Here is a 26,360-nt window from a genome sequence, read left to right on the forward strand (position 1 = left end):
AAATCAGGTCTTTATATCACTGAAACCAGTTCTTTTTTGTCTTGTTTAGGTCTTTATTGCTAGAGTCAAAGATCCTCAAGAGACAGTCGCTCTGTTAGGGAAATGGAGCAGTCGAGTGACAGGTTGTACACAGGCCCGCTGTCCCAGGCAGCTCAGAGGGTCATGGCTGCTTTGCGAGCCCAGGATCCTGACAAGGCCAAATGGAATCAACATCCCTCCACTAATCACAGGCAAAGTCAGTGTAGAAACAGTGAAAATTTTATGTTATAGCCGTGTTTATTGATCAAGAAAAAAAGAGACTAAATGCCTTGTGTTTTGTTCCTAGACCCTTCCTATTAGTTCTTGCCCACAGCTTCCTGTCAGACATTTTAGTCTTTTCTAATGGAGGTTTTGTTCATTTATAGGCTTCTGTGGGGTTTGATGATAGAGCCCACTTAGTAAAAACATGCGTTTTAATCAACATTTTTGCAGCTCAGTTATTTTATTATGTAAATGCTAAAATTCTTAATTTAAGTCTCCTCTCTTGTGATGTTATGTAGTAGTGCAGAGGTGTAATAACAGCCAGAGGGAGTTTTGGGCTTTGAGCAGCAGGAGTCAGGTGGAGGGTGAAGGCATTGATACACACTGGTAAGTCAGATGAAGTAGAGGCTATTCACACATAGAAAGAAGCAATTATGTTAAGTTATAATCAAATGTTTAATTGCATGGCCATGTGTAGTTAATTCCAAACTTATTTGGTTTGTAATATACTCAAATAGACTCCATACTAATTTACCAATACAAGCAGAGCATTTCTCCTGGTAACCTAGTTATGACTCAGCAGTGCAGAACTTGGCTGCTGGAGGTTATTTGATTGTTCAAGAGCAGCCATAAACGCCCTTATAGTCCAAAGTTCATTTGTAACAATTCTCTACATGTTGTATACTACGCTCAGTGTCTCTGAAGAGTAAATAAATGATAAATGCAAAGTCATTTCTCTGCTTTGTCATTGTAGGCTGAAAGAGTGTGGATTAAGAATCTAAACCTGTACTTGCATTAAAAGCACATTTTCCCAATGATTGCATTAAGGTGCTATCAGGTTACATTTGAAATGCTTTATTAATACATGTACTGTAGTCTGAGTGGCATTTTTACATGATCATATTAATGCAAGTTGGCCTAGAGGTTGCATTAATCATTAGTACTTTAATACAGTATGTTAAACAAGGGGAAAACTGTTGGGTTTAACTAAGCCATTTTTTTCACACGATGTTGTAGCAAGGAGGCATATTTTAATCCTAAATGTACTAACTAAGAGTAACCAAAATTGTTCTCTTATGTTGTGGTCCAGGCCCCAGGTGTCCTCCACTTCCAGAGCTGACCATAATCCCTCCACCAACAGGCAGAGCTCTCAGACCTGGGCCTCCTATCAGTACTCACAGACAACAGATTGTTCCCTGTCATCCCAGTCATCCTCCTGCTGGGAGTCCTCACTCCAAAGTCAGACCTCTCAGACTGTAACCTATTATCAGTGCTTGCCGACATATTCCCACAGAAGGTGCTCTGAGCCCCCTCCCTCCCCACCCAGCCAAACTGTGTTATTCTCTCAGCAAGAGGTTCCTGAGATAGAAGCATCCCTCTGTCACAGAGACAAACATGACCTCTCCTTTCAAATACTGAATGGGCGTTCTGAAGATCAGGCCACAACCTGCAGACAGTAAGAAAATTAAAATAGAATTTTATGGTAGAGACTTACAGTGTCTCTTTTAAACAAATGACCAGATATTAGTAAAATATAAGCACTTATTAGATTAGTGTTTATCAAAATACTGTTGGACATTAAGCATGTGTTGATGCTCATCTGTCTTTGCCACAATGAAAGATTTACAATGTTCATACCCAGTTTCTTTGCTCTTTTTAAGAACTGCCAGAAGAGAAAGACCATTTTTCATCCTTGAGAAATTCCCAGATACAGAAGGTCCTGATGTGAAGTTGGCTCCCTCAACAGAGCAGCCTAATCCTGCTGTAGTTTCTCACCTGGTGTCATCCTGCCCTGAAGAGACAGATTACATATCAGGTGCACAGAAAGACGAGAAAACTACCTGGACCACGTCCAGAAGTAAACCAGAAGACACTTTAGCTTCAGGCGGTCAATTAAGGTGGAAGCAACATCTGTCCAACCAAGATGGAGAGACCACAGATGGAGCAGAAGATGGAGGAGAACTTTATCAGCAGTCAGAGTCTGAAGTCGTCAAAACAAAAAGGTTTGGTGCGTTTCCCACTGGCTTATGGCCAAACGATTATACAAGGACTGAAATAGCAGAGAGGAAGCACAGAAAAGGTCCACTGGTGCAGTCTGAACCCATCAACTTTGTCCTGGGAGACAACAGTACTCACAACCTGGAAAGAATAGTCTTAATGGAGGAAACAGTGGAAGCTGAAACTGAGAATAAAACAAAGATGGGCACCGATGAAAGTGTTGAGCATAAGGTGGAGACATTTCAGCTCCATTTTTCTGACATCCAGCCAAGACAGAGACAGTGTGAGACAAACTATAAAGAAGAAAGAGAGGCTAGAAAACAAAGAGCAGAGAGGAAAGTGCCTGTTGTGCCACTTTTGGACTACGAGGAAAAGATAAAACCTGCTGGTAAGTGTTTAATATGACAGTCTTGACATATATGAGTCAGTTTTATTACATTATTTTTTACCCAGACTGTTGTCATATTGTGTTTAAATTTCAATAACTTCTTTTCTACTGTTTCTATTAATAAATCTGTAGTAATACAATCCACCACCGGGTGGAACTATTTGCATGGTTTTACCAACTCAAAGAGGAAACCACAATCCACATAGTACACTACACAGCTTTTGACTCTTCAAAAATCAAATAATCTGTTGGGTTTTATCATCTAAGGACAAAGTTTTGTTTTTAATTCATACATGTGTAAAAGAAAGAGGGAGACTTAAAGAATAGCTGGTATTCCAAGATCAAAGTCGAAACTCTTTTACCTGGAGTAAAAGTTCAGTTTCAGATTAAGAAGGAGGACTCTTAAAAACAAACCATGTGAAAGTCTGTAAAAGTTTGTTTGGTGTCCAGTTCGCTAGATGTAAATGCTGCAGCTGCACCGTACGATACACTATATGTGTGTATTTGAATAGAAATGTCAGATGTTGATATTATCCTGCTAACATAAATTTCTGTTGAGTTCCTCCACTTCAACTGTGAAGACCTTGGAGTAATATCTGACCAGGACTTATCATTTAAGTCACGTATCTAAAGTGGTCGTCTTTCATTTGTGTAATATTGCTGAAATAAGAATACTATGAAATACTATCCTGAATATCTTTCAGTTGATATGAAACTCTGCTGCTACGACGCTGATCGGTATCATCAGGAGATCACATTTGCCTTGTTTTGGCTTCTCTTTACTGGCTCGCAATGAGTAAAGTTAAAAATCCTCCTCACCACATATAAAAATCCTAAATGTTATTGTTTCCTCTAACATTAAAGATCTAATAGTTCCCTACAACCTCACCTAACACTTTGCTCCTAGACTGCAGACTTCATTGGTTCCTATAATTTCTAGGTCTAAATTATGAGGCAGATTCTTTAGTTTTCAGGGTCCTCTCCTGTGGAATCAGCTGTCAGTCTGTCAGTTTTTAAGATTTAGTTTAAAACGTACCTCTTAAAAATCACAATTTTGTTTCAGCTACAACATAATATGACAGCTGTTTTTTTCATATTTCCAAAAGACCAGCCCGGTGAATCTGTCTTTAATTAGTTTAAAAATTGACAGATTAAAGTTGTGGCAGCTGTTCTGGGTGAATTTTTTTGGTTTTGGAGAAGCAGCTGTAGAGGGTGCTAAAGCACTTCAAGTTGAGTCCTACATCAGCATTTCTCAGCCATCTTCCGTTCTGCTGAGTGGCAGTGATGACATGGCAGTGTTGAGGAGAAATGAATAAAATATTGTTGTGCCTGATCACTCAACGGCAAAAAAAAAAAAAAAAAGTCTGAGTTGCAGAGACAAAGCCGACTCATCTGACACACACAAGCAAGCTTGAAGTTGTGGTGTTAGAGCAGTTTGATCTTAGCCAGGATTTACAATGCTGGCTGACCTTACCCCTGTCACACAATGCTGATGTATCACACTTTGTGTACATGCTTACTCAAACATGCTTACATAACAGAATGGGTTTATTGATTTAGGATGTGCACGAAAGTGATGATCAGATAAAAAAACTCTCTTACCTCTTCTTCTGTAGAGGTCTCAGATGGAGAGCGATATCTCATTCCAGCGTCATCCCAGAGGTGTGGGAAAAGACGGTCAGGGTTCAGAGCTCCCTGTATCCTTGGCAACCAGCTACACCATGCTAATGTTCGAGTGAGTATCTGTGAAGCACAAAAAATATATAATAACTTGTATTGCATAGTCATAACCCTAAATGATAATAACTTAAATAGTGTGAAATGTCTGCAAGATGTGAAGAGAAAATAAAATAATCTCGAGTTAGATGAAACATTTTGTAAGAATCTCTTCAAAGAGATACTTTCTATAAAAAATGTACTTGCTGAGTTCACTTGTTACTTGCCAGAGCTTATGAGGACGTATTGATGTGTCTTTATTTAACCCTGTTTTGATCTGTCTCCCTTTGCTCCCTTTCTGGAGGCACTTTGAACTGTCATGGTAACAAACCCAAACGCCCTGAAATTTAAATTGCTGCTTTTCAATGAGGATTAGACTTCTGTGTGTCTATATACTTACAAATTAATCTTTTGTGAAATAAGGAGGTGTGGGAAGGTTAGAAGTACACAGAGAAGTGTGATAGCTCTCCACTGAAGGGAGGGAAGGATGCGGTGGGATAGATGGAACACGAGAAATAAACGGGAGGAAGCTGAACGATGGAGAAGAGAAAGTGGTGAAGGACTTTTCTGTATTGCTACCACGAACAGCAAACTTTCTCTCTCTTCATTTACTTTCCCACACTTTCATGCGCCCAGCGTTGGGCTACGGGCCATGGCCTGCCTTGGTTTTCTATCTATATCCTGTAGCACAGCACCCTGGGGAGGTTCATGACTTTGTCAGCAGGAAAACGGGTTGTGTTTACAGGGAAATGAGGAGGACTCTCCCCAGGGAGCTGAATCATAGGAATTCCTTTCTAGCCAAACCCTCTGCTGACAGCCCTATAGAAAGATGCACATAAATACATTTGTCTTAGAAAGTCCTCATAATATCCGTCTTAACAACTCTCATTTAAATTTCATACAACACACACAACTGTTTTTGAATGAAGAGTTTGGAGTTGGAGATGTTTTAAAGGTCCCATATTATACATTTTTCAACAATTTCATATAGATATCAGAGGTCCAACAACATTGTTTTCAAAGTGTATTATCACAAATTCAGCCTCGGTGCTTAATTTCAGCCATTCCAAATGTGGCTCTAGTGAGCTTTAATGAGAACAGGCTGCGTCTCTTTGGGGAGGGGGCGTCAGTGACAGTATCCACCACCGGGGGCAGTGGTTATTTCCCTTTGTGAGGTCACAAAGGTAAAGAGCTCAGACTCACCCGTTTGAGCACACATTCGCTAAAAAGTGGAGCAAGCAAGTGAGAGAGGAGACAAAATTTTCTCATTTTTGGGCCTCATACACAGGCTACGAGGACACATCAGACTGTTAGAAAACCTTTAGAAAGTTAATTTTGGAACAGGGAGATATTTTACTTCTGGATAAGGGGCTCACATATTTCCCGGACTTCAGTGACTATGAGATCATAACTGTGGTAAATGATCAGTTAAATTTGTTCACTTTACTCACTGACATTTTTTAGAAAGTGTTAAAATTGCAGGTTGCATTCATTTTAATATGTACTACATGTAAATCTATATGTACTTTACATGCAATGCATAAAACTGGTGTATTAAACCCTGCATCTCGTAGCATCAAATAATCATCTTGATTTAGCCAAAGAAACAACGAACAGCTGTTTCTTTCATTTAAAGAAAAGTAAATGTATGAAAAGACATGTAAGTTACTGTTGAGTGTGTGTGTCTGTGACCCTGTCTCAGCTTGCGTCAGGCTTGCCAGACGTACTGTCGGTTTTCTCATCTGGGACACAGCACTGAGGGCTGACTTTCAGTTCTTTTTTTCTAAATGCTTCTCATTTTGATATTTCTTTCTTTAACAAATTCTTGCGTTATTCAAAATGAATGAACTTCAAGCAGAAGCAAGAATATTTAAATAAAGTCACCATTCTTCTTTTCTAATTTCAGTATGTGCAACTATTGTGTAATTTTTTGTCATTTTTGAGAATGAGTCATTCTAAGTCTATTCTTGTTTCTTCTTTTTCCTCTGTTTTCTTTTGTCCCTTTCTCCATTCTGTCCACATCTATGTGGTGTAGAGAACTAATAGAAGCAGCAGAGAGACTAAATCAAGCATGATGCTGATCCCAGCAAGCACCATTGCTGCAGGACAAGACTCCTCAGCACAGGACTTCAGTTCAGCTGCTGCAACCCCAAACAAGAAGCTGGAAACCAGGAACTTGGCTTCTCGTCAAAGTCAGTTACATCATCCCCATCTGACTCCGAACTTTCTTCGAAAGAGGAAGCATGATGTATTACAACACCAGCATGCAAACCCTCCTCCCAAAATCAACCAAACTAGATATCCTACATGGGAGTCAGCATATCCTGCTGAGGAGAAGTCAGTAATGAGTAAGTTGAAGACAGCCATGCTCAATTCCTCATTCCTTGACAAGCCAGCTATATCACAGGAATCACTGACTAGCATCCATCCCCATGAAAGTGAAAATCAACAAATTTGGCAAAATAAAGTGGAAAAACAGTACAACGAAACAGTAAAGGATCCTTCTAAACAGATCCCAGAAAGCAAACCATGCAAGTGCATGTCAGACAAATGTAGTACTGACCCAGCCACAAATGGGCCTGAAGGTTTCCAAAGGGCTATCACTGATCTGCAGGCTCAGTCCAAAGGTGTCTGGCTGCCTGGAGCTCTGACCTCAGACACTAGGGTAAAGGATTCTGGAAATCTAAGTCAAGAGGAGAGGATGCAGATGCTTGAGAAAGCTGGTGAAGTCAAGGTGCTGGTGTTAACTATGGTGTACCGAGATGGAACAACACAGTTAGACCCTGAAAAGGTATGCAGAGCTCTAACACACAAGGTTTCAGTGTGTACACATTCTGACCAACGCATCACAACTATTGTAGTTTTTTTTATAGGCCAAGTACTTCATTCTGATTGGCTCGACATGTTATAATTAATGAGGCTGATGAATTTGCATCAGCCTCAAACACAATGTCATGAAAACACTAGCAAGATCAAGTCATGTATTATTAAATTCAATCATATTGCACAATATTCTACAAAAGCCCCCCAGAAATCTCTAAAATGTAGGGCTGGGCAAGCAATCGAAAATTAATCAAAAACTGACATTCAGAACCATTAACCTATGTAATTTTATTTATGTCATTTATATAAATTATCTCTTAAAGATATTTTTAAATATTCATTATATGACCATACATAGTTAAACTGTGTGTGCTTCCTTTCATTAATTATAAAATCAGTATCTGTGCCCCTATTATGAAAATATTTGGTACAAAAACTTTCAGTTAGCTTTGAGAGCTAAAAATAAAAGTATACTAAAATAATTGCTAATTAACTGTAATCGAGGTAAAATGTTCAATTGATATTGATTTGAGGTCATATCGCCCAGCCCTACTAAAACGATGTCGTTAATCTAAAACTCAGATTTTAGATTAATGACATCAATTTAACCTCTTGGAGAGTGTTTGTCTGGAAGACTATTTTTATTATTCTTGTCCAAAAATCTCACACCTCAGGCACCGTTAGCTGAGATATTGTGGCTTACAGAAAGCCAATCGTTAAACCAATTTATTTTGGGCCTGTCCAAAGATACCTATCTAGGAACTCATTTATGCAGAACTTCCATATATATTTGCTATAAAAGAAATTGTTTTGCTTGGAGGAACTATCTGCAAATAACAGTGTAAATATTTGTTTGGGTTATTGACCATTGCAGCATGCAAAGCACTTACAAAGAAATGGCTTAAATCAGAAGCTCCAACTATCTACGTTATAAATCTATAATGTGATTCTCAACAAATAAAATTATTATTAAGAAATAATCTAAAACTAAGGTTTTGCTTCATATATATTTAATATTTACATCTGTAAGGAGAAAAAAGAACTGCATAGCATCTCTCTCCTACATGATATAGCAGTGTTAACTCTGGACTCTTGTGGCTTGCTGCTTTATAAATATGTGTCCACTTTGCTCTAAATTTTACCTCTTTGGTCCTTCATACAGAAGCTCACTCCACCAGTGTGTGGCCTGTTTGTACTGATGAAGGGCGATCCTCTGTGTAGCACACCTGAGGACTCGCTTGGACCAAATGACAGTCTGATCTACTTAAAACTAGAGCACACACCTCCATGGGTGCAGCAGCAAACACACCACACCCAGGAGCTCTTTACAAGGTCTGTTTCTTCATGTGTGTGTAAATATGACGAAGAGCCTGCCATTAAAGCATGGTATTACAATAACATTTGACCCTCCCCCATGCTGATACAGAAGTATGTTAAATTGTGGATGTTTATTTTCTGTGTCTCACAGAGATATGTTTCTACGGATATTATCAAGGTCTCAGTTGCTGGTTTGCTATAAAGCCAAGGATTTGCTTTGTACGGCTCTGCAACTGAACATACAAGAGCTCAGCTGGAAACAAGGCAAGATTCATAGAACTAAGTGCATCTTCACAGTTAGAAGGAAACATATGCAGTCATGTACATTTGTTCCCATAGTAAATTCAGCATTTATCAAGGAATTAGGTCATGCTCTGTACTGAAGTGACACTCTAGGAAGTATATTAAACAACCACAAGCTTTTGTCATTTTGGTTGCTCAGGGCATCTTTCTTCTATTGAGCGTTGTCTATAAAATGACCCAAAACAGATGTCCACTCATGTTGTTACTTCCTGCCTTTGTTTACCTTCATATCGGCATTAATCGAGGGACACTTCACAGTTTCCACTATCAAGTATGTGATTTGAATCTTGTCACTGGGATTAGTCTGGTAGGGTCTGCTTGTACCTCAAAGATTGCTAACTGTAAAATGTTGGCTGGGAGGGATAATTAACTGAACCCAAGGGTGAATTAAGCAAACGATTCACAAAGAACAATTTTAGCCAATATGGACCAGTCAGATAGCAGTTTTCCCACTAAAGACTCTCAGGAATTAAGCTCCAGTATATGTTTGTCAAGCAGCTGTTAGCCCTTACTAAAAGTTGTTCAAAAGAGGTATGTTAGCATTTAAACCATGAAGCAGTGGAAGAAAGTTACCAGCTGTAGACAGCTGAGTGTGTGTGCTTTGAGAGGTGAGATAGCAGCAGAATGATCTTTGGAAAGCAGGCAGACCGACAGGGGTAGCGTATCCATTCAATGACACTGTTTGTCGACCTTGGGCTGGACATTCATATGGATGTACAGCCAACCAACCAAAACATTGTTGCAGACCAGGTCTGACTCTTCATGATTGCAGTGCTTTCTGCTGACACTAGCTCTGTTCAGCAGGATGTTCCCTGCCACACTATAAAGTGTAACAAGAAGCAGGTACTTAAAAGCAAGAAGCATCTGCAGACTCTGCCTAAAAACCCAAAACAAAACATAAACGAAATCCTTAGAGGTCCTCTTTACGTCCCAGCAGGTCAGAGCAGTTTTAGCAACTTGACAGAATCCTGCATTGTACCAGGCAGCTGGTTTAAACTAGTGGGTGACTGATGTTTGAAGGTTAGAGAGTTGTGGCAAGTTTTATAGAGGACACGTGCACATACACACTCACTGTTTAATATACAGGCTCCATAAAACTCACTAAGGCTCTCTTATTAGCATGACATTTTTTTTTGCAGTGTTAAGTGTTTTCTATCATAAAAAGCCTTCTATATTCTGCAGCAGCAGGCTGTCAGATCCAGGACCCACAGGTGTCAGGTTGGCTGCTAGATCCTGCAGATCCTTCATCTTGCTTCGATGAGCTTCTTAACAAACACTGCAAAAGACCCCGTACAGCACCTGCACCGGGTGCAGAAAAGGTTAGTAAAAATGTAAATGTCATGACCCAGTATGAAAATTACTGGTTGTCACAGTTTGCCATAGGACATCTGATCCAACTGCATAAACTCTTGAGCCTGGCAGGGATTGCATGTAAATCCTGTTATGTTTACTCATCAAATGAGATTGATGAGTTACATGAGATCTATGCACAAGGAAAAACCTGAGTAATAAATGAAAGTGTGAAACAGTGAGAAAGCCCTAGTATGTTTTGGGACTACTTTACTGCTTCTGGTTCAGATTGTCTTGAATCTTTTGAGAACGAAATTGAATTAAAGGAATATTAAAGCAATCAAACAAACTAGAAACTTCATCTCTAATAGGATCATTCAGCATGTACACCACATACAGCAAGACTGGATGAGAGAAAAAAACCTGATGATTTACAATCTTTATTGTACTGAACAAGAAAAATGAACTAAAGCAGCTTACACATGAAATTTGAGCCAGATTAGCAGATAAAATGTAGAATTCCTATTAAGTAAACCCAGTGATTATATTAAATAACTGTGCTAACAATTTTGAACAGTCCATATGACAATCTTTAATTCATACAATACTTCCTGAGAACTTGGTGTTACTCCACTCTACTCACTGTGTGCTGATCTGTCTTTCTCTGTCAGGTTTCTCAGATCATCTCAGGTCTCAATTGGCTCTATAAGCTTAATATGAATCTATGTTCTAAACTACAGGTTTGCAAACACACACACCAACATACACCTACCATGTATGTACAATAGACTCAGATTGCCTAACTGATTGTCTGTGTTTAGAGCCAGGGCTTGTGGAGGCTGTACTCAGACATGGAGCTGAACATGATACCTGTTCTGGCAGGTGAATATCTTTCTACTAATGACACTCAAAAAGTCTCCGGCTGATTTATAATTTGAGTTTTTTTAGGATACAATATTGTTTTTCCAGCACTTATATGTATTCATTTTTACAGACTTTTTCTCTTTTTGCTTGCAAACCAGTTTCTGCACCTCTAGTAATCATATATTAACCCAGATTCACTCTATCAGGTCTTGTTGATATAAAGAAATGTGCATTATTTCAGCCATGGAGAGCCACCGCATCCATGTGGACAAAGAGGCACTAAAGGGGATGTCAGACCTGCTTGGGGTAAGCTGGCAACAGAACAGCACAATTTGTCTAAAGGACGAGAGTTTTAACTTCTGGTACAGTGAAGAGGCTCATATCTGCCACCACAAGTTATGGATGTGTCCTTCGTTATGATGAAAACATAAAGAATTAAACGTGTGCTGCTCAGTGAGAAAATGTTTAAAGACCATTTAAAGTAATTCAGTTTAACCTTTATTCTGGTGCATCTGATCATAACATGAACTTTTCTGAAAAAAAAGTGTCATCCTGTTTAACAGCGTTTATGTCTCTATATGAAAACTTAATAGAAAAGCATCCTTGGGACCTTTTGCAAGTACTCTCTGTGATGTTGAGGCTCAGCTCTGATTTGCAGTGCATCGTTCCTACATGATTGAATCTGAGTCTGGCTGCTGAAGCACAGTGGAGTAAACAGCTGCTGCATAACAAATACAAAGGGCAGAAGATCTAAGGAGGAGGATTTAAATAACGGGAAACAAGCCGGGAAAAGGGGGACAAAATGATGAAGGAAAGAAAAATTTCATTTGTCTCTTTTTTTCGTGGTAGGATTACTGTTGTGGTGGGTGGATGTCCTCCAGGGACACGTCCTGTTTACATGCAGATAAAAAACTAACTCTGGAGTCTATATTTTAGAGGGATCATGAACACACACACATCTATAGTCTGTTGCTTACAACTCTTGGAAGCACCAGCAGGGGGTTTTTGTGGAGACCGTCTTACTGTGTTTCTATAAATAGGATGAATAGTCTGATTTTTTTTATTCCATAAAACAGCTTTGCTGCAGGAAAAAGCATTGCATCTCCCTCTGTGACTACACACACACAATTTGAGACACTGAAGTTTCTGTTTTAAAGTTGTGTGTGCAGACTCATCTTTTTGAGATATATGTATAAGTGCAGTCACGCATGTCTCCCCATGTCACGTTGGATTTCTTTTTGTCTGAGCTATCTGGTGCACCTGTCTGAACACCAAACAGAGAGTCCCTCCTGTCGGGCTCTATCTCACAAACATGCTTGCATGCTCTTTAGTCTTCTCAGACAGTATTAGTAAAATTCAGCTAGACTTCAAAAAGTCTCTTCTTCTTGTTTGTGCTTTTCAGATCACTTTAGACATGCTTTTGTTAATATCCAGCGCATCAGAATCAAATGTAAAAAGTCAGCATTCTGATCTAACATGGCATGAAATGCAGCTATTCAAAATATTGCCTGCAGATTCCTCACAAACACTGTACTAAAGGGCTTTTATCTATTATTGATGAGACAGTCTGGAGCCAGCTCTGGGCGATGAATGAGACAGCGAGAAAAGTACTTATTTTGGAATTTGGGTGCATGTCTACTAGCTAACCTCAATTTTCCTCCATGCTTTTCTTATTTCTCTCTGTGTCACTTCATATTTGCCTCTCTTGCCACCTGCTTCTCTTTCCTTGCTCTTTCTGCTGTTATTTCCTTTATTTCCACATCGCTTTGTCAAGTTTTGTCTAAGCTTCTTCTTATTTCAAAAGCATTACATTTCAGCTCTTCTCATTCCTTGTATCCACATTTGCTTCTTCCCACATTCACAAATCTGTCACATAGTTACAACTTGTCTTATCTCTCCTCCCATCTCACCTGCCCCTCTCCAAATTGTTCCTCTTGCTTTGTCTTTGTTTCTACTTTAATGCTTCAACTGGACTTAAACGTGTCTCTCTGTCCTTCTGCTGTGTATTTTCCTATTACTGCCTCTGTCTTGCTGCTCCTTTCATGCAAAGTTTATATGTTTTTAGGACAACAATATGTGTTAATGTAGTTTATATTTGGAGGATGTAATAATTCACATGTGCATTATTTGTGCATGTTTGAATCTAATAAAGCCCTTTGTTACTTGTTTGCTTGTATGATCTTGATACACAGCATTTGTGACTGAAGTGAACTGGAAGATGTTCAACATGGTTCATTGTTTGGCTAATGAAAAGAGGCAGAAATTAGGCTGATCTTGTGTTAAACTTGCTGCAAATTTTCTTTTTAAGTAACCTACAGAGCTTAATACAGAGTTCATTCTGAGGTCCGGGGTCTGGGGAAATATATACAGTAGAGATGAATAAATATATCTCTGTCTCTGTCTCTTCATATATACTGTATATTGTAAATGACCCAATACCAACTAAGTAATGGGAAGGCTTATTGCAAATCTCTTGACCAGGCTATAGGGCAATCAGTACTGTATAAAATGTAAGAAGACTTAAAAAAAATCATTTACATGATTATTTTACAGAAAACTTGAATGTTAATGCTTCTTTTACCCATACAGTAGCTAACTTTTCTCATTGTCATGTTGCTGGGTCATCCACCTTTAAAACTTAATCATTTTATGGTTTTATTTCCTACATAGATGAATGAGTAGATAAACGCTGGTCAAACTGTGATTTCTGTTTGTAGCAACGAAGAGCACACAGTCAAGGATATTAATTGACAGAATTATACAACTGGTTGCGCAGTTGGTTCTCACATTTTTTTCAGGGAAAACCAGCAAAATAATGGTAATTATGTCTTTTACAGACTAAAATGAAACAGCTGGAGCAGGAGGCCCACCAAGCCGCTGGGCAAATATTCCTGGTGACCAGTAACACTCAGCTAAGAGCAGTATGTGGCTCACACTGTGCCTGTCCATGTATATTTATCCTCCTACATGCTCCTGAAAGTACTTTCAAAGGAAACATGTGAAATGTAATTTTCTGTGAATGCACGTATTGACTGTTTTGTTTTGTTGTTTTGTTTATTTCTGTGTTTCAATGTTGGGAATTTGTGGATTAACGATGTTTAAAGGTTTTGTTTGAGAAGCTGCGCCTTCACGAGCGCTGTGAGAACAAGAAGCTTCCAAAGACCTTCAACAAACAACAACAGTCAACATCAGAAGCTGCAGTACGGCACACACAGCAGCACAAAAACATACAGAGACGTCAGCTGAATTTTAATTCTCCAGTAAAACAAGACAACTAGCTTATTCTTATGCATTATTATTACCACCTTTTACTGCTGGGGGAAAAAAAAACATTGAATACTATTGTAAATACTGTTTCTGTTGTAGTTGCTGCAGCTCCAGGACCTGCATCCTCTGCCAAAGATCATCCTTGAGTACAGACAGGTCAGTAATGCTCCTAGCTGCTTTTTTATCTCTCAAAACCTAAAGCAGGAGGATTTCTTGCATTTAAAATCAAACTTTAGATTGACGTTTATAGAAAACAATCCCTTTAAAAGAATCATTGCTTAGTTCTGTCTTTTCAGGGCTTTACATAAAGTTTATGAATAAAGCACGCAATTGTAGGACAGTAAGGATCTTCATACTTGATGTCTGTTTTTTTGCCCTCAGATTCACAAAATCAAATCTACTTTTGTTGACGGGATCCTCTCATGCATGAGGAGCAAGGTAAGCTTACAGCTATTTTGTTGTGCCACAGAATACCAAAAAATGGAAACTTGTAGAAACCCACACTTTCATCTGAATGACGTCTCATAGTTCTGTTAACATGACATTTCTAACCCCCATTTTGCTTTGTTGCTAGATGCAGATTTTTCTTTACTTTTTACTTTTGGGACAAGAAATAAAAAGATTCAAATAGTTTTCACAGCTTTTATTTAAATTCAATAAGGCAAACCACTCACTCTAATGCCATTTGTGGTACTGCCACTGACACCACGGGGTAATGCTTTAGACTTTCATTAGTTGTTCTACAGCTCAGGTTGATATTAAACCAAAGTCATAAGCTGTTGGACTACACCTGCACTTATAGCGGTTATATCAAGATGGGCTCTTATAATAAAGGTATCTTTGATGGTCCCATGAAGCAGTCCTTCATTTTTACTGCCAGAACTGGGCTAATTAAGAGGAGATATCTCTTTATCTTTGTACGACTGCCCCACCACGCGAGCCCCCGTCGAGCCTCTTATATGGGAGCGGCAGCTTTTGTTTGTTAGCTCTGCTTACTCAACTCTGTCTGTCAAAAGCTCTTTCTAGAGCTGCCTGGCTCCAGATGGTGGTGATTCATTTGGTTATTTTTTAGCCAGTGCAGGCAGCAGTCCCATCAAACTCTACTCATTACCCTTTGTATGTTATGATTTAGTGCAACATTAAATCTAAAGGAGGTGTGTGTTATTTGTTTTCAAGAAAAGTAAGTGAATTGTAAGAGTTAGAAAAACATAAATCTAAGGTTTATCATGCAAAGTATTCTTTAGCTTAGCAGCAAAACTTTGACTCAGTGTTTTCAACATGCAAACTGACATCTGACAATTGTATTTAAATTGCAGGGATGTAGATTTTTTTCCTGAACTATACATCATCTTTCTACTGAGTGTGCATAACATAATAATGTATAATTGGAGGTATACACAATTTTTAAGTCAAGGAATCTTTTGCCTCTGATGAGTATATGAAGCTCATAATTTTAGATGCAGCCAGACATTTTAGTCGCACCATTTAACATAATTTTTAACATGTTTTGTTTATTAACGAAGCTGGAACCAGAGTCCTCAAACAGCTTGTTCAAATTGGGGACGGGGGGGCAGTGTTGATGCTGGTCAGTCCAGAAACATAATCATTGTGATGGTGCCAGTAAGGATCGCAGATGTTGTTTTTGGACTGAATTAGAGTGGAATCAGCGGAGCACATGTAGCTGACTCAAGCATGTATATTGTGGGATTTATTTTAGCTAGATTGTTCATTTTTCCATCTAAATATTGCTTTGGTGTTGTGTTGAATGTGATAGTCTCTATCTATGTGATTTATTTCCTTTCCAACTTTGTTGTTTCTTTGTTACTTTGCAACCATCAGAACTACATTTCCTCTTCGTGGCATCAGACAAGTGCTGTAACTGGGAGAATCTCTGCAAAACACCCAGTAAGTATAACTTACATGCTGCTCTCAAACTTCCCTCGCTGGTTATATTTCTGTGCCTTATTTAGTGGACCTGTCCATGGTGCTGAAGCAGAGTGAGCGGTACTCTAAAAAACTTGTTTTTCTATTCTGCAGTCAAGGTTTAAGCCTCTGTATATTCCTGCAATCCTTAATGGACACAGAAAAGCTTGAGTGTGTGTATTAGTTTGAATTAGATTTATAAATTCCTTTTCTCTCAGGTTTATTTTCACTCAGAGAGCAGCACTCTAAATTCTGTGCTAACACAAAAAACATTCCTATTCTTAGTCAAAATTTGATAAATAAGTGAACAACATGATTTTTTTAAAGTAGTTGGTTGATACATGGACGGGTCTGATTTTTACACTGATAAATGTAAAGGTTGTTTATTAATGGGTGCATAATGGTCCCATTAGGATGTACATCAGCATACAGTCAACTCAGGCCCACCACAGAAACATACATATTTTATCATAATACATTGAGAATCAGTTTTTTATATCTACACACCATTATTTCTTGTCATCAGACCCCATAATGTAACCATAAAAAATACCAGGAGCATCGTTTTCTTTCTGGTCTTCATGTTGATTTTTTTTTTTTTTTTTTTTTTGCTACCTGATTCGTTCTTCTTTTTTTAATCTCCTTTCTTTTTAACCCTTTGACAACACTGACTGCATAGTAAATACAAACAAGCTCATAGGCTCGAATGTTTGTACACTGTTATGTGACAGAAAGTTGAAGGTTTCTGTGAGTTGGAAACTTGATTTTCATAACATACCCCATTAAGAGACATTAATGAAATCCACTGAAAGTTTTTGTCACGCCGGTAATGCCACTAAGCAGCAAGCCTGTATTTACATGAAAATAAAAGTAAGCTAAGAAACGATCATTTGGAACAAATATTTTTATTGTAATCCATAGGTTTGTGATGTAAGGGTCTTTAGTGGTTAGACTTTTGAGGCATCGAGTGAATCCTAAAGGGTACTGTGGTGTCTGGAGGCTGGTGGTGGCACAGCTGAGTTGGCACATGGCTCATTCAGACTTGGATGAGATGTCATGGACGAGCATGATGGGAGGGGGGGTGTTAAAGAAAGGGCAGCTTGAAAGGCAGCTTGGAAGAATTACAATGACATTCAAACAACAATGACTAGAGGATAAGTAGTGATGTAATTATTTTGAGGTTATATGAAAGCACAAATGAAAAAGAGAACAGAGCATCAGGATGAGCCAATATTCACCATAGAGGAATAGAGACAGACTATGAGGTCTTCCTTATTAAACTCACATATGAGATTCATGAGTATAATCTAATGACCCTTGAAGTATACTTTAGATATACACTTGTCTTTTTTTCCATAGTATTCAGTGTCTTTACATTTATCATTGCCAGTAATATTCAGATTGAATTAAATTAATAGTAAAATATATTTTGCTCTAGCACAATGACATTAAAAGTATTGCTGTTTAGCTTGTAGCTGAGGTGTCTTTTTCCCTTTCTTTTTTTTCTTATCTCTCAGGATATTACCTGTCCAGGCACAATATGCTAAAAAAAAACATATTTATCAACAACTATAAAGTAATGCTTTATCTCTTTTCTTGCTGTCACCTTAGTTATAACGTCCCACCATTACACCCCCTCGGTATCCGGTTGGTCGATAGCTCATTTCAACATTATCCAGCTGTCAGGGTCCATTTGTTCTGTCACTGAGTACTGCACTACCTGAAACACACACAGATCCTATTTCTGTGTAGCCTTGGAGACATTCAACTTTTCTAATCTCTCTTACTGATTTGCAAGCAATGTGAGCTACATGTGGAATTGATTGTGCTGCTACTAAATGATTTATGCGACCGTTTGGTTGCTGCAGTGTAGCAACACTCTGTTGCCTCCCTTCCCAAACACAGATCTGGAAATTGATTGTGTATTCCATATAGCTTGCATGCTTAAATGCTTGTATGGTTGTTTACTTGTAGCTGTGTTAATATGTGAGTGCCAGTTTGGTCATGAATGTGTTTATTGGGCCATAAATGGAATCTGTTTGGTTATTGTTTGGTTTGTAACATGGGACAACTTTGTGATTAATGATTAAGACCAGATTAATTTCTGCAACATCTGCAGCCTGATACCATATCTCGCGTTGCCTCCAGACCTCTTCAGTGACAACTAATGCAAAAAAATGCCCAAGAATCTAGAAGAAGTTATGTAAATGGTAAGCTCTGCTTAACATAAAGGAAACCCCTCATATGCTAAAAGAAAAATGTTGTTAGTCAGCAAAATGAAGAGTGCTGCCGCATTCATTTGTACACTGGTATTAGCACGTAAGAAATCACAGGAATGTAAACAGATACAGCTTCACTCCTGACAAACTGTCAGTACAGGATTAAAAATGTATTACTGATTTGCCTTAAAAATCATTAAATAAAGAAAAAGATATTTTCTTTTCTGTGGGAAATTGTTATTTTAACAAATTGTCATCTCATATCTGCCCTGCAGCTCCAAAAGCACATCAAACCCAGAGCCTGATCAATGTCAGCAATATTCATTAAACAGTAGTTCTACTGGTGCACAACCTGAGTGTGTCTGCATTTTACTAATAGCATCAATTTTTATTTCCTGTAAAGCTAAATCTTTTTATCTTTTGACTGATTCTGCTCCTCTGTTTCTTGGTTTTCAAGCCCAATTAATAGTTGATTTTTGGATATTGTGACAATATATATACTAAAGGTCAGAATTATTGTAGCTTTTTCTTGTTTCTTGTTTTTGTTGTTTAAGAGGTCATGAGTGTGGAATTTGAATATGGTAATCTAATTGGGATTAACTCTGTAGTTGCATAGATAACACAAAAGTCTGACAACATTCAAGGGCAAAATCACCTACATGAGAAAGTGATCCACAAATGTAAACTTGGGGGAAAGTGTATTTTTATTTACCTGAAATCTCACTTTGAATAGGAGAATCTGCATTTTATAGTTAGAGGGTTAAAATAGAAAGGCATGCTGTCAATCACACATACAGTTAACACACATATTTAAACTAGGAGTGTTGCAGAGGGTGTAGATATCATCTGATATGAGTTCAGCTGAGGTGAAGCCAGACTGCAGAATCAAAGGGACGCCCAAGTTAAAGCAGGGCAGAACAAAACTGGTGCTGGGTTTAAGTGTTTTAGAGAAATGATTCAAAGTGGAAAGGGAAGTGGAGCTGTCTGTGCAACCTCTTTTTATCTACTAAATGCAAAAACAATGGTATTTCTTCACATATTCCCTTCTTTTGTTTTTCCTCTGTTATTGCTTCACTTTTTTCTTATTTCATTTTAATCCTAAATTTCTTGTCTTTTCATCTTTTTGTCCAATCTTTTGCTCTTTCCTTGGCACAGCCATTCTCTTACATTAACACCCCTAGCTTAGTGAAACCAAAGAAGGCAAATACAATTGACCTCCCACCTTCATCCTGACGTTGGTGCATTGAGAGGAAATAACTCAGATTCCCAGGTTTTAGTTGCGGCAGTACAGCTTACATCAAATCTTATCTATTCTTTCTCTTCTCTTTAAAAGGTGCATGCATTAAAGCACCTGCAAGTGCCTCATGTTCTCTCACATGCTTATGCAAACACAGAGAACACAGGCAGAGATATTCTGTTGCTACTTTCTTTCATTTCTCTGTAAAAGGATTGTTTTTCAACATGCAGTTTTTTCCTGTCTCTGTTCTTTCCGTACTTTCTCTCGTACTAAGATTCAAGATCTCTATAATTAAGCTGAGGGAGTTTTCCCCCCGGTTTTGCACATTTATGCTTTGCATCATAATCTGAGTAGTGCATTGGTCACAGTTGTGATATGTGATAAACTGATGATTCACTAGTAAAAACATTTTTGATTTATAATGCATTTTGCTATTATGAATGTTTCCAAAACTGCTAGCTGAGTTTCCTTTAGGGCTTGTCAAGCATAGAGACTGCTGCACCTTTAGTCATTAAATGTCTTGCACAGAGCATTTTCAAGGCTGATGTAAGCACTTGTACTGTGGTGTGTGTCAAATCTTCTGCTGAAATGCTGCCAGTGTCAAACATGTTCTTTTGCATATGCAAAGCCAGGCACACAAACAGGAAGATCTTTTTTGTTGCATGCAGGCATAATTTTAGACACCAAAGTACAGTTTTTGTGGCCAGGGGTTCTGTTGTAAACCATGCACAGCTCGTTTCAGTATAGAGGAGAGGGTGTAAACATTAATAAGAAGAATATAAAATTAGCAGGTGGAGCTGGGATGAGTTTCACTACACATTTTCATTCTTATTCACCAACCACCTGATGTTGTTTAGGTCATCTTCTTCCAGACACTTGACCCCTTATGGGTGTCAAGTGTCTGCCACCCATGTATTGGCAATGTGGATTTGGTTCAGGCTTGTTCCAGCAAAACAAGCTAGGGCTGGTATCTGAGGGGAACGCAGCGTGACATAGTGATGATAGACCAAGAAATACTCTGCAGGACTTTGTTACACTGACACAATTGCAACCATCTTGATTGTTTATCAAGTGGCTCAGTGATGGCCCTCTGTGTACAGACATATCTAAAACTTTCTCCATATTAAATGTTAGTGTCTGCCCTGGTCCACACAAGCCCATGTGGAAATTTGGACTGGTATTGTGTCCAGGACATATTTATATTCAAAGGATTCTTCAAATTTTTTTCATTTAAAGTTATGTGCAATGATATTTCAGTCAGACTATTAAACCTTAAAATGGTTTCCAAAGATCTGCTGAAGTTTTATAAGTGGATCTTATTAACGCTGCAAGCCCTGCCCTAATTTGTGAGTTTATGGAGCTCATTACTCATCCTGAATGTTTTACCGAAAGTTATTGTTTAGGTAAACAATGAAATGTAAGAAATTATTTACCTTGATAGATGATCGATGTTCTAAATTTTGGGCTTTGGTAAATAGGTTGCACTGTGTTTTTCTCACCACAGTATAACACACCTTGAGGTAATAGAATTTACACCAATACTCCTCCTATCTGTGGACACCCAGCTGCATCTCTTGAGCTTTCTGTCTGTGTTACACAGATGGGTTTCAGTGGGTGTGTTTGCTGTTGCAGTGTGAATGGAGACCATTTAGCAGTTTTACACTCAAGCATGCATGCTTGTCAGTGTGCATACAGATGTACAGTATATGAATCTGCATGTGTGCATGTTGCATGAGTCATTAAAGTGGTGCTGTGTGATTAAATTACCCCTACACCAGCACACTGCTCAGTCATCCTCATCTGTTTAACACGACAGTGCTCCTCTGAGACTCCAGCATTAGCAAATGTATTAACCTGAAACACTTACAATAGAGTGGGATATTTCACTTTTAGCAATTAAATCTTTATGCAGACTATTAACAGTAGAGAAAAGGGGTGTGTTTAGTGTGAAAAGCATGCTTATGAGGACTCAAGTTACTTCACATACTTGTTTAGTAGACCTCTTTATGAAGTCCTCTTTTATAAGATGTTCATGTAAACATTTCACAAATGAGGCAGCCTTAATGAATCAAGGTCATCCCAAAATATATCAGCAATTACAGACATGCTTTACTGTATGACTGCATGTTGAATACAATAATTAAACTTTGCTGGATTCAGCTGAGCCACAAATCATGACTCACCTGCACTCCCATGAGTGCACTGGCATAATCCTGCCTCTTAGAATTAATATTGTTATTGCTTTGTTATCCTTACCTGTAAACGAAGGAGCTTTTACCAAGCCTTTATGAATATTTCAACAAATACTAATTCAAAAACAGCGCAAACAGATGTTTTGGTTGCGTGAGTCATTATTAGGGCTCTTCGGGGTCCATGGAGAGGCAGTAAAGGACCAGTAGAGGCCAGTTGCAGCTTGTTAACCAGACATCATAAGTACTTGTTACGACAAAAAGGGAAACTGAAGAATGCAAACACTGGATTGTTTTAAAGGATAAAGCTAATGTTTGTCACTGTAGCAGAGGTAGCGAGATAACAAAAAAACTCAAACATATCTGCATAATTATGGGGTCCTTCCAAAGTGATTGAGCTCAGGAGAAACAAGAATTTATGATGATGTGTTTGGCTGTCAGTAGCTCAGAATAGTGATGGGCATATTGTTCTGGGAGGCTAGGTTTATTTGACGTTTGTGGTAGTCCAGGATAATAGACAGCTGTTGTTGTCAGCCCTGTACAACTCAGACACTTTGACGTAACCAGGGAAAGAAGAACATTAGACACTTTTTAATGGAACACATCCTGTTGTGCTCATGTGGTTCCATTTGCATCCGTCTGTTTGTGTGCATCGCTGCATTTTAATGTGCATACAAGCTGTGTGACTCGTACCAGCGGTTTTAAAGCTGTTGTGTTTTTTCCTCTGTGCTAGTGGTTGTAGTATTTGGTTGGGGTTTAAATTCCTACTCAAGCAGATATCATTTCCCTTAAAACTCATTTGTGTTACCTACAAGTTTTGACTGATAACATACTTGTCATACTTTTAAATTCATTGAAAATGACACATTTTTCCTCATCCAGTGTCTATTAATATGCTAATTTACACCTTTAGCTTTACCTATCAACAGCCAGATTCTTGTCACTATCCTTGTAATTTGTGCTACCATTTTTTTATTGGTTCCTCACAAAGTATCCTAAATATCTTTACAGGCTCATACGACAAGCAGTCTAAAAATTTTCCTCCAATCTTCTACTTGGAACATGTGTCCAACCTCACCTTTCTAGGGCGCTAAGTGGTGCTTTGCAGGTTTCCAAACCATATCTTTGATAGAGGATTTAGCTCCCAATATGTCTTGTAACACATAAAAAGACATCCCATGGACATGCTAACCAAGCTGAAAATTTTATCTTTAGTGAATGGGGACTTTAAGTGGGTATAAACACTAAACGGAAAAAATCTGAGAATCATTTCATTTGTGCTTTTTCCCATCTGCCCTTAACAGTGTCTGCTAATGAGCATGAGGAAGACACTGGCTCTCTGTCCATCATGACTTTATACAGCTGATAATGACTTAGACCACCCGCAGAGCAGATGTGTGTGTATTTATATTCATTTGTGTGTTAGACATACAATTTTAAATTTGGGAAACACAGCTTTGCTTTTATGTGTCTGTGCTTCAAGTCTGTAGGCTTTTCTTTTCCTAGTCCTCTATCCATGTTAAAATATAATGTGTGCATCTGTGTGGGTTTCTATGCACAGAGATTGTCCTGGCTGTCCTTCAAAATAACCTTTAACATCCTACCATCACAGCCTGTCCTATTTGTGTGTGTGTGTTTGTGTATGTGAAAGGGTGGATATAGTAGGATTAACAGGGATTTAAATGAAACTGCTGAGTCTTAACCTGCTTTCTTCTTCTTTCCATCAAATTGTGTGTATGTGCTTGTGAGCCTTATCACCTTTCTTGTTTTTTTGTCCTTGTGGGAAAAAAAAACATGCATATGTGTAATTTTGTGTGTACATGTATATCAGCAAAGTCTTAGATTACCTATTGGATTGATTCGGGGTGGGCTAAAAGCCCAGTAAACATCAGGCAGTTCCTATTTTAAGATGTGTGGCTTTAAAGTTGTATAGCATTGGCTGCAATGTTAGAATAGTTTTCTGTTTTTTGTTTTTTTGTTGTTTTTTTTTGTAGCTAAGCAAATCAGCTCATGAAATATACAAGTATTATTTTTACATGTGCATGGGATTCAAGAAAAAGGGATCAAATAATTTTAAAAGATGAAGAAAAATCAGGAAAGCCAATTAGTCCTGTCTCTGACCCTGAGCTAAAGAGGCAGCATTACCCTTCTCCACCCAAACCAAAATTCATCCATTTTTTTTTTATTATTATTATTATTTCTGGTTGTTTCTACAGATGAACTGTTATGGAGACAGTTCTCAGTTAAAAGCATAATTAAACAAGGAACAAGAGATTAACTTGAGGTCATTGTAGTGCTTTTAATTTTTATGTAATTTCCTGAGAAACGTGGGAACAGTCTTAAGTTGAGATAGAAATCTAGATCTTTGCAGAGGTTTATAAATACTTTAGTTGGACACTGGATAACTGCAACAGCACATCTCAGCACAAAAAAGTGGTGTATCCTATGACACTATCACCAAAGAATATGTTTTTTCCTTGTAGCATTTCCTGCTCATGAGTCAAGTGTCAGGGCAGGTTGTAATCCTTTCTCCATGTGTCTTAGTGACATGCTTGATCTTAGGCTGGAGAGGTAATACTGCATGTAAACATGCTGCTGCTGCCAGTAGAAAAAAACAAATAATTGTCTTGTGTTGCTGAGTGGACATGTTTTAAAAACTGTTTAAACACATTACTTTTGGTTTAAAAGTAGTAAAAGAGTCCTATCATTTGGAAAAACTACTCCAATGGCTTTAAAATTGTGGGGTGTGTCAGTGGTGGACAGGACACAAAGTACAGAGAACTGGTGGACAGTTTTGCTGCATGGTTTGTAAACAATCATATAATCTTAAGGTCATTTCGAACATAAACAGGGCAGTGGAACTTACTGAGGGATTTAGGAGAAGTGAAGAGATGGACAAGGGACAAAGCAATCCTTCTATTTGTTGAGGAAGCAAAATATTGCTCATCATCTGTAAGTCAGTTGTGGAAAGTGCAACTAGTGACTCAAAGAAACTGAATAAAGTGATTAAGAAGGCTTGCTCTGTGCAGGTAACAACCCCAGAGCCCCTCGAGTTGATTATACTAAGATATCTCATTTACAAGCTTCTTAACATTAAGGACAACACTGAACATTATACAAAAAGAGTATCTCCAACAGAGGCCTCTTCATCTCCACTCCAACTAGTACCAAAAAGCTCCAACTTACCTATTGCACCTTCAAAGCAGCAAACTGGGAGCATCTGCAGAGATGCACAGCTGACCTTTCTCATTTTTGTAGGGCAAGATTAGTTTCCACGGTAGAGAATGGTTTATCTGTACAAAACTGTTAAAAAACAGGAAGACCTTCTTCTCAGAGTAATGAGACTCACTCCATCTGACTAATAAACTGTGTTTCCTCCAAACCAGAACTTCCAGGCCCTGCCAAGGCAGCCACTTCACATCAGAAAGAAGCAGTACATCCAAGGTAAGCTGCACACAAAACAGCAACAGAGAATGAGACAGTAAATGTCAAAGTGTGTGCATGTGTGTGCCTGGGGGAGAATTCTCCTGAGGCATGTAAAAACTGATCGGCAGGTAGCTAGTAAAGAGGGTTCGTGATGATGATAAAAGCTTACAGCTGCAAAGGGCAACAACTCTAAAAAGTGTCACAGGTGTTTCCCACAGGTCTGTGTATATCTGCCAGTGTGGCCTCTTGATGGTTTGTTTGTTTACACCTCATTTTATCGTAGAATAGATTGGATTTTGGAATTGTGAAACCTAAAACTGCACATTTGCTGCTGCAACTTTTATTACGATACATTAATCCTGAAGCCAGAATTACCATGCTCAGATTTATTACCATGAACTCACTTCAGTTAATTATCTCATCACAATGAGATTTATTGTGATAAGGGGTTAATCTGTGTCAGCAAAACACAGCTTGTATTACTGTGTCCATTATGATCATCTGACATGAAGAGAATGATGCATCCATGCATGCACTGGTGGCACCTTGCCAGCAGTTAAAACTAATGCAAGTGTCAGTTTCATCTGCTATTACATCCTCATTATTGCTTCTTAGAGGAAGATATTGCCTGGTGCTTTAACTGTATTGACATGTTTATGCCATGGCTTTTTGTTCAGTTATTGATCCTCCCCAATAGTCGTGTCAGCGATCTTAAAATCAGCCTTAAAGGAGTAATAAAATGAAACACAAATTTTTCTATCTATTATCTAATTTTCTGTAACTATCAAGTATTTTTTTCCATGGTAGCAGGTTACATTATGAGCGCTTCAGGAAACAAAATTTCTTGCTGTAAATTTAAAGTTTAATAGCTGTTGTTCAAAGTGATCATCTAAACAAGACATTTTCTTCTTAATATGGTTTGTCATTTAAAAGTTTCCAGGTAGAGTATTAAAGCAGGCAGCCTGATTATTCAAAGAGCAACAACAATAATCTCACCTTTAATAGAGAATAAAATAAATAACCTGTAATAAGCATAAAAAATATTCACATAGTTCTGTGCCAATAATGAATGAATGGAGAGCGTTCATATTCATTATGAGAGGAACATGCATGTAAAGAGTTAAAAACATGATCACTTGTGTTAACGATTTCCTCTGCAA

The 26,360-nt window shown here is 38.2% G+C and overlaps 1 protein-coding gene and 1 long non-coding RNA gene across 10 annotated transcripts in view; one reads left to right on the plus strand and one right to left on the minus strand.

The window, feature by feature from the left end:
* Window positions 1-26,360, plus strand: part of poln (polymerase (DNA directed) nu) — a 61,462-nt gene that overhangs the window by 4,899 nt on the left and 30,203 nt on the right. For 4 of the 9 annotated variants that reach the window (XR_006010544.1, XM_041986419.1, XM_041986425.1 and 1 more), the window contains exons 2-19: window positions 50-235; window positions 540-627; window positions 1,331-1,696; window positions 1,902-2,626; window positions 4,243-4,361; window positions 6,378-7,133; window positions 8,328-8,497; window positions 8,634-8,746; window positions 9,968-10,104; window positions 10,747-10,815; window positions 10,897-10,957; window positions 11,181-11,245; window positions 13,777-13,860; window positions 14,044-14,139; window positions 14,306-14,362; window positions 14,588-14,644; window positions 16,046-16,111; window positions 25,161-25,218. Coding sequence is in view for 8 of the 9 variants with exons in the window: in XM_041986419.1 (XP_041842353.1) it covers window positions 103-235; window positions 540-627; window positions 1,331-1,696; window positions 1,902-2,626; window positions 4,243-4,361; window positions 6,378-7,133; window positions 8,328-8,497; window positions 8,634-8,746; window positions 9,968-10,104; window positions 10,747-10,815; window positions 10,897-10,957; window positions 11,181-11,245; window positions 13,777-13,860; window positions 14,044-14,139; window positions 14,306-14,362; window positions 14,588-14,644; window positions 16,046-16,111; window positions 25,161-25,218 (3,220 nt within the window). In the remaining variant the exon portion in view is untranslated. Of the gene's footprint in view, window positions 1-49; window positions 236-539; window positions 628-995; window positions 1,069-1,330; window positions 1,697-1,901; window positions 2,627-4,242; window positions 4,362-6,377; window positions 7,134-8,327; window positions 8,498-8,633; window positions 8,747-9,967; window positions 10,105-10,746; window positions 10,816-10,896; window positions 10,958-11,180; window positions 11,246-13,776; window positions 13,861-14,043; window positions 14,140-14,305; window positions 14,363-14,587; window positions 14,645-16,045; window positions 16,112-25,160; window positions 25,219-26,360 lie in introns of those variants that run through there. The other 5 variants (XM_041986420.1, XM_041986421.1, XM_041986422.1 and 2 more) reach the window with 5 other exon arrangements.
* Window positions 1,598-4,812, minus strand: LOC121640629. The gene is made up of 4 exons (XR_006010545.1): window positions 4,743-4,812; window positions 4,229-4,369; window positions 1,879-2,032; window positions 1,598-1,687 (listed from the first exon to the last, which is right to left on the minus strand). It is a non-coding gene; the product is annotated as an uncharacterized LOC121640629 (long non-coding RNA).

The sequence above is a fragment of the Melanotaenia boesemani genome, chromosome 5 (assembly GCF_017639745.1).
Source record: "Melanotaenia boesemani isolate fMelBoe1 chromosome 5, fMelBoe1.pri, whole genome shotgun sequence".
NCBI lineage: Eukaryota > Metazoa > Chordata > Actinopteri > Atheriniformes > Melanotaeniidae > Melanotaenia > Melanotaenia boesemani.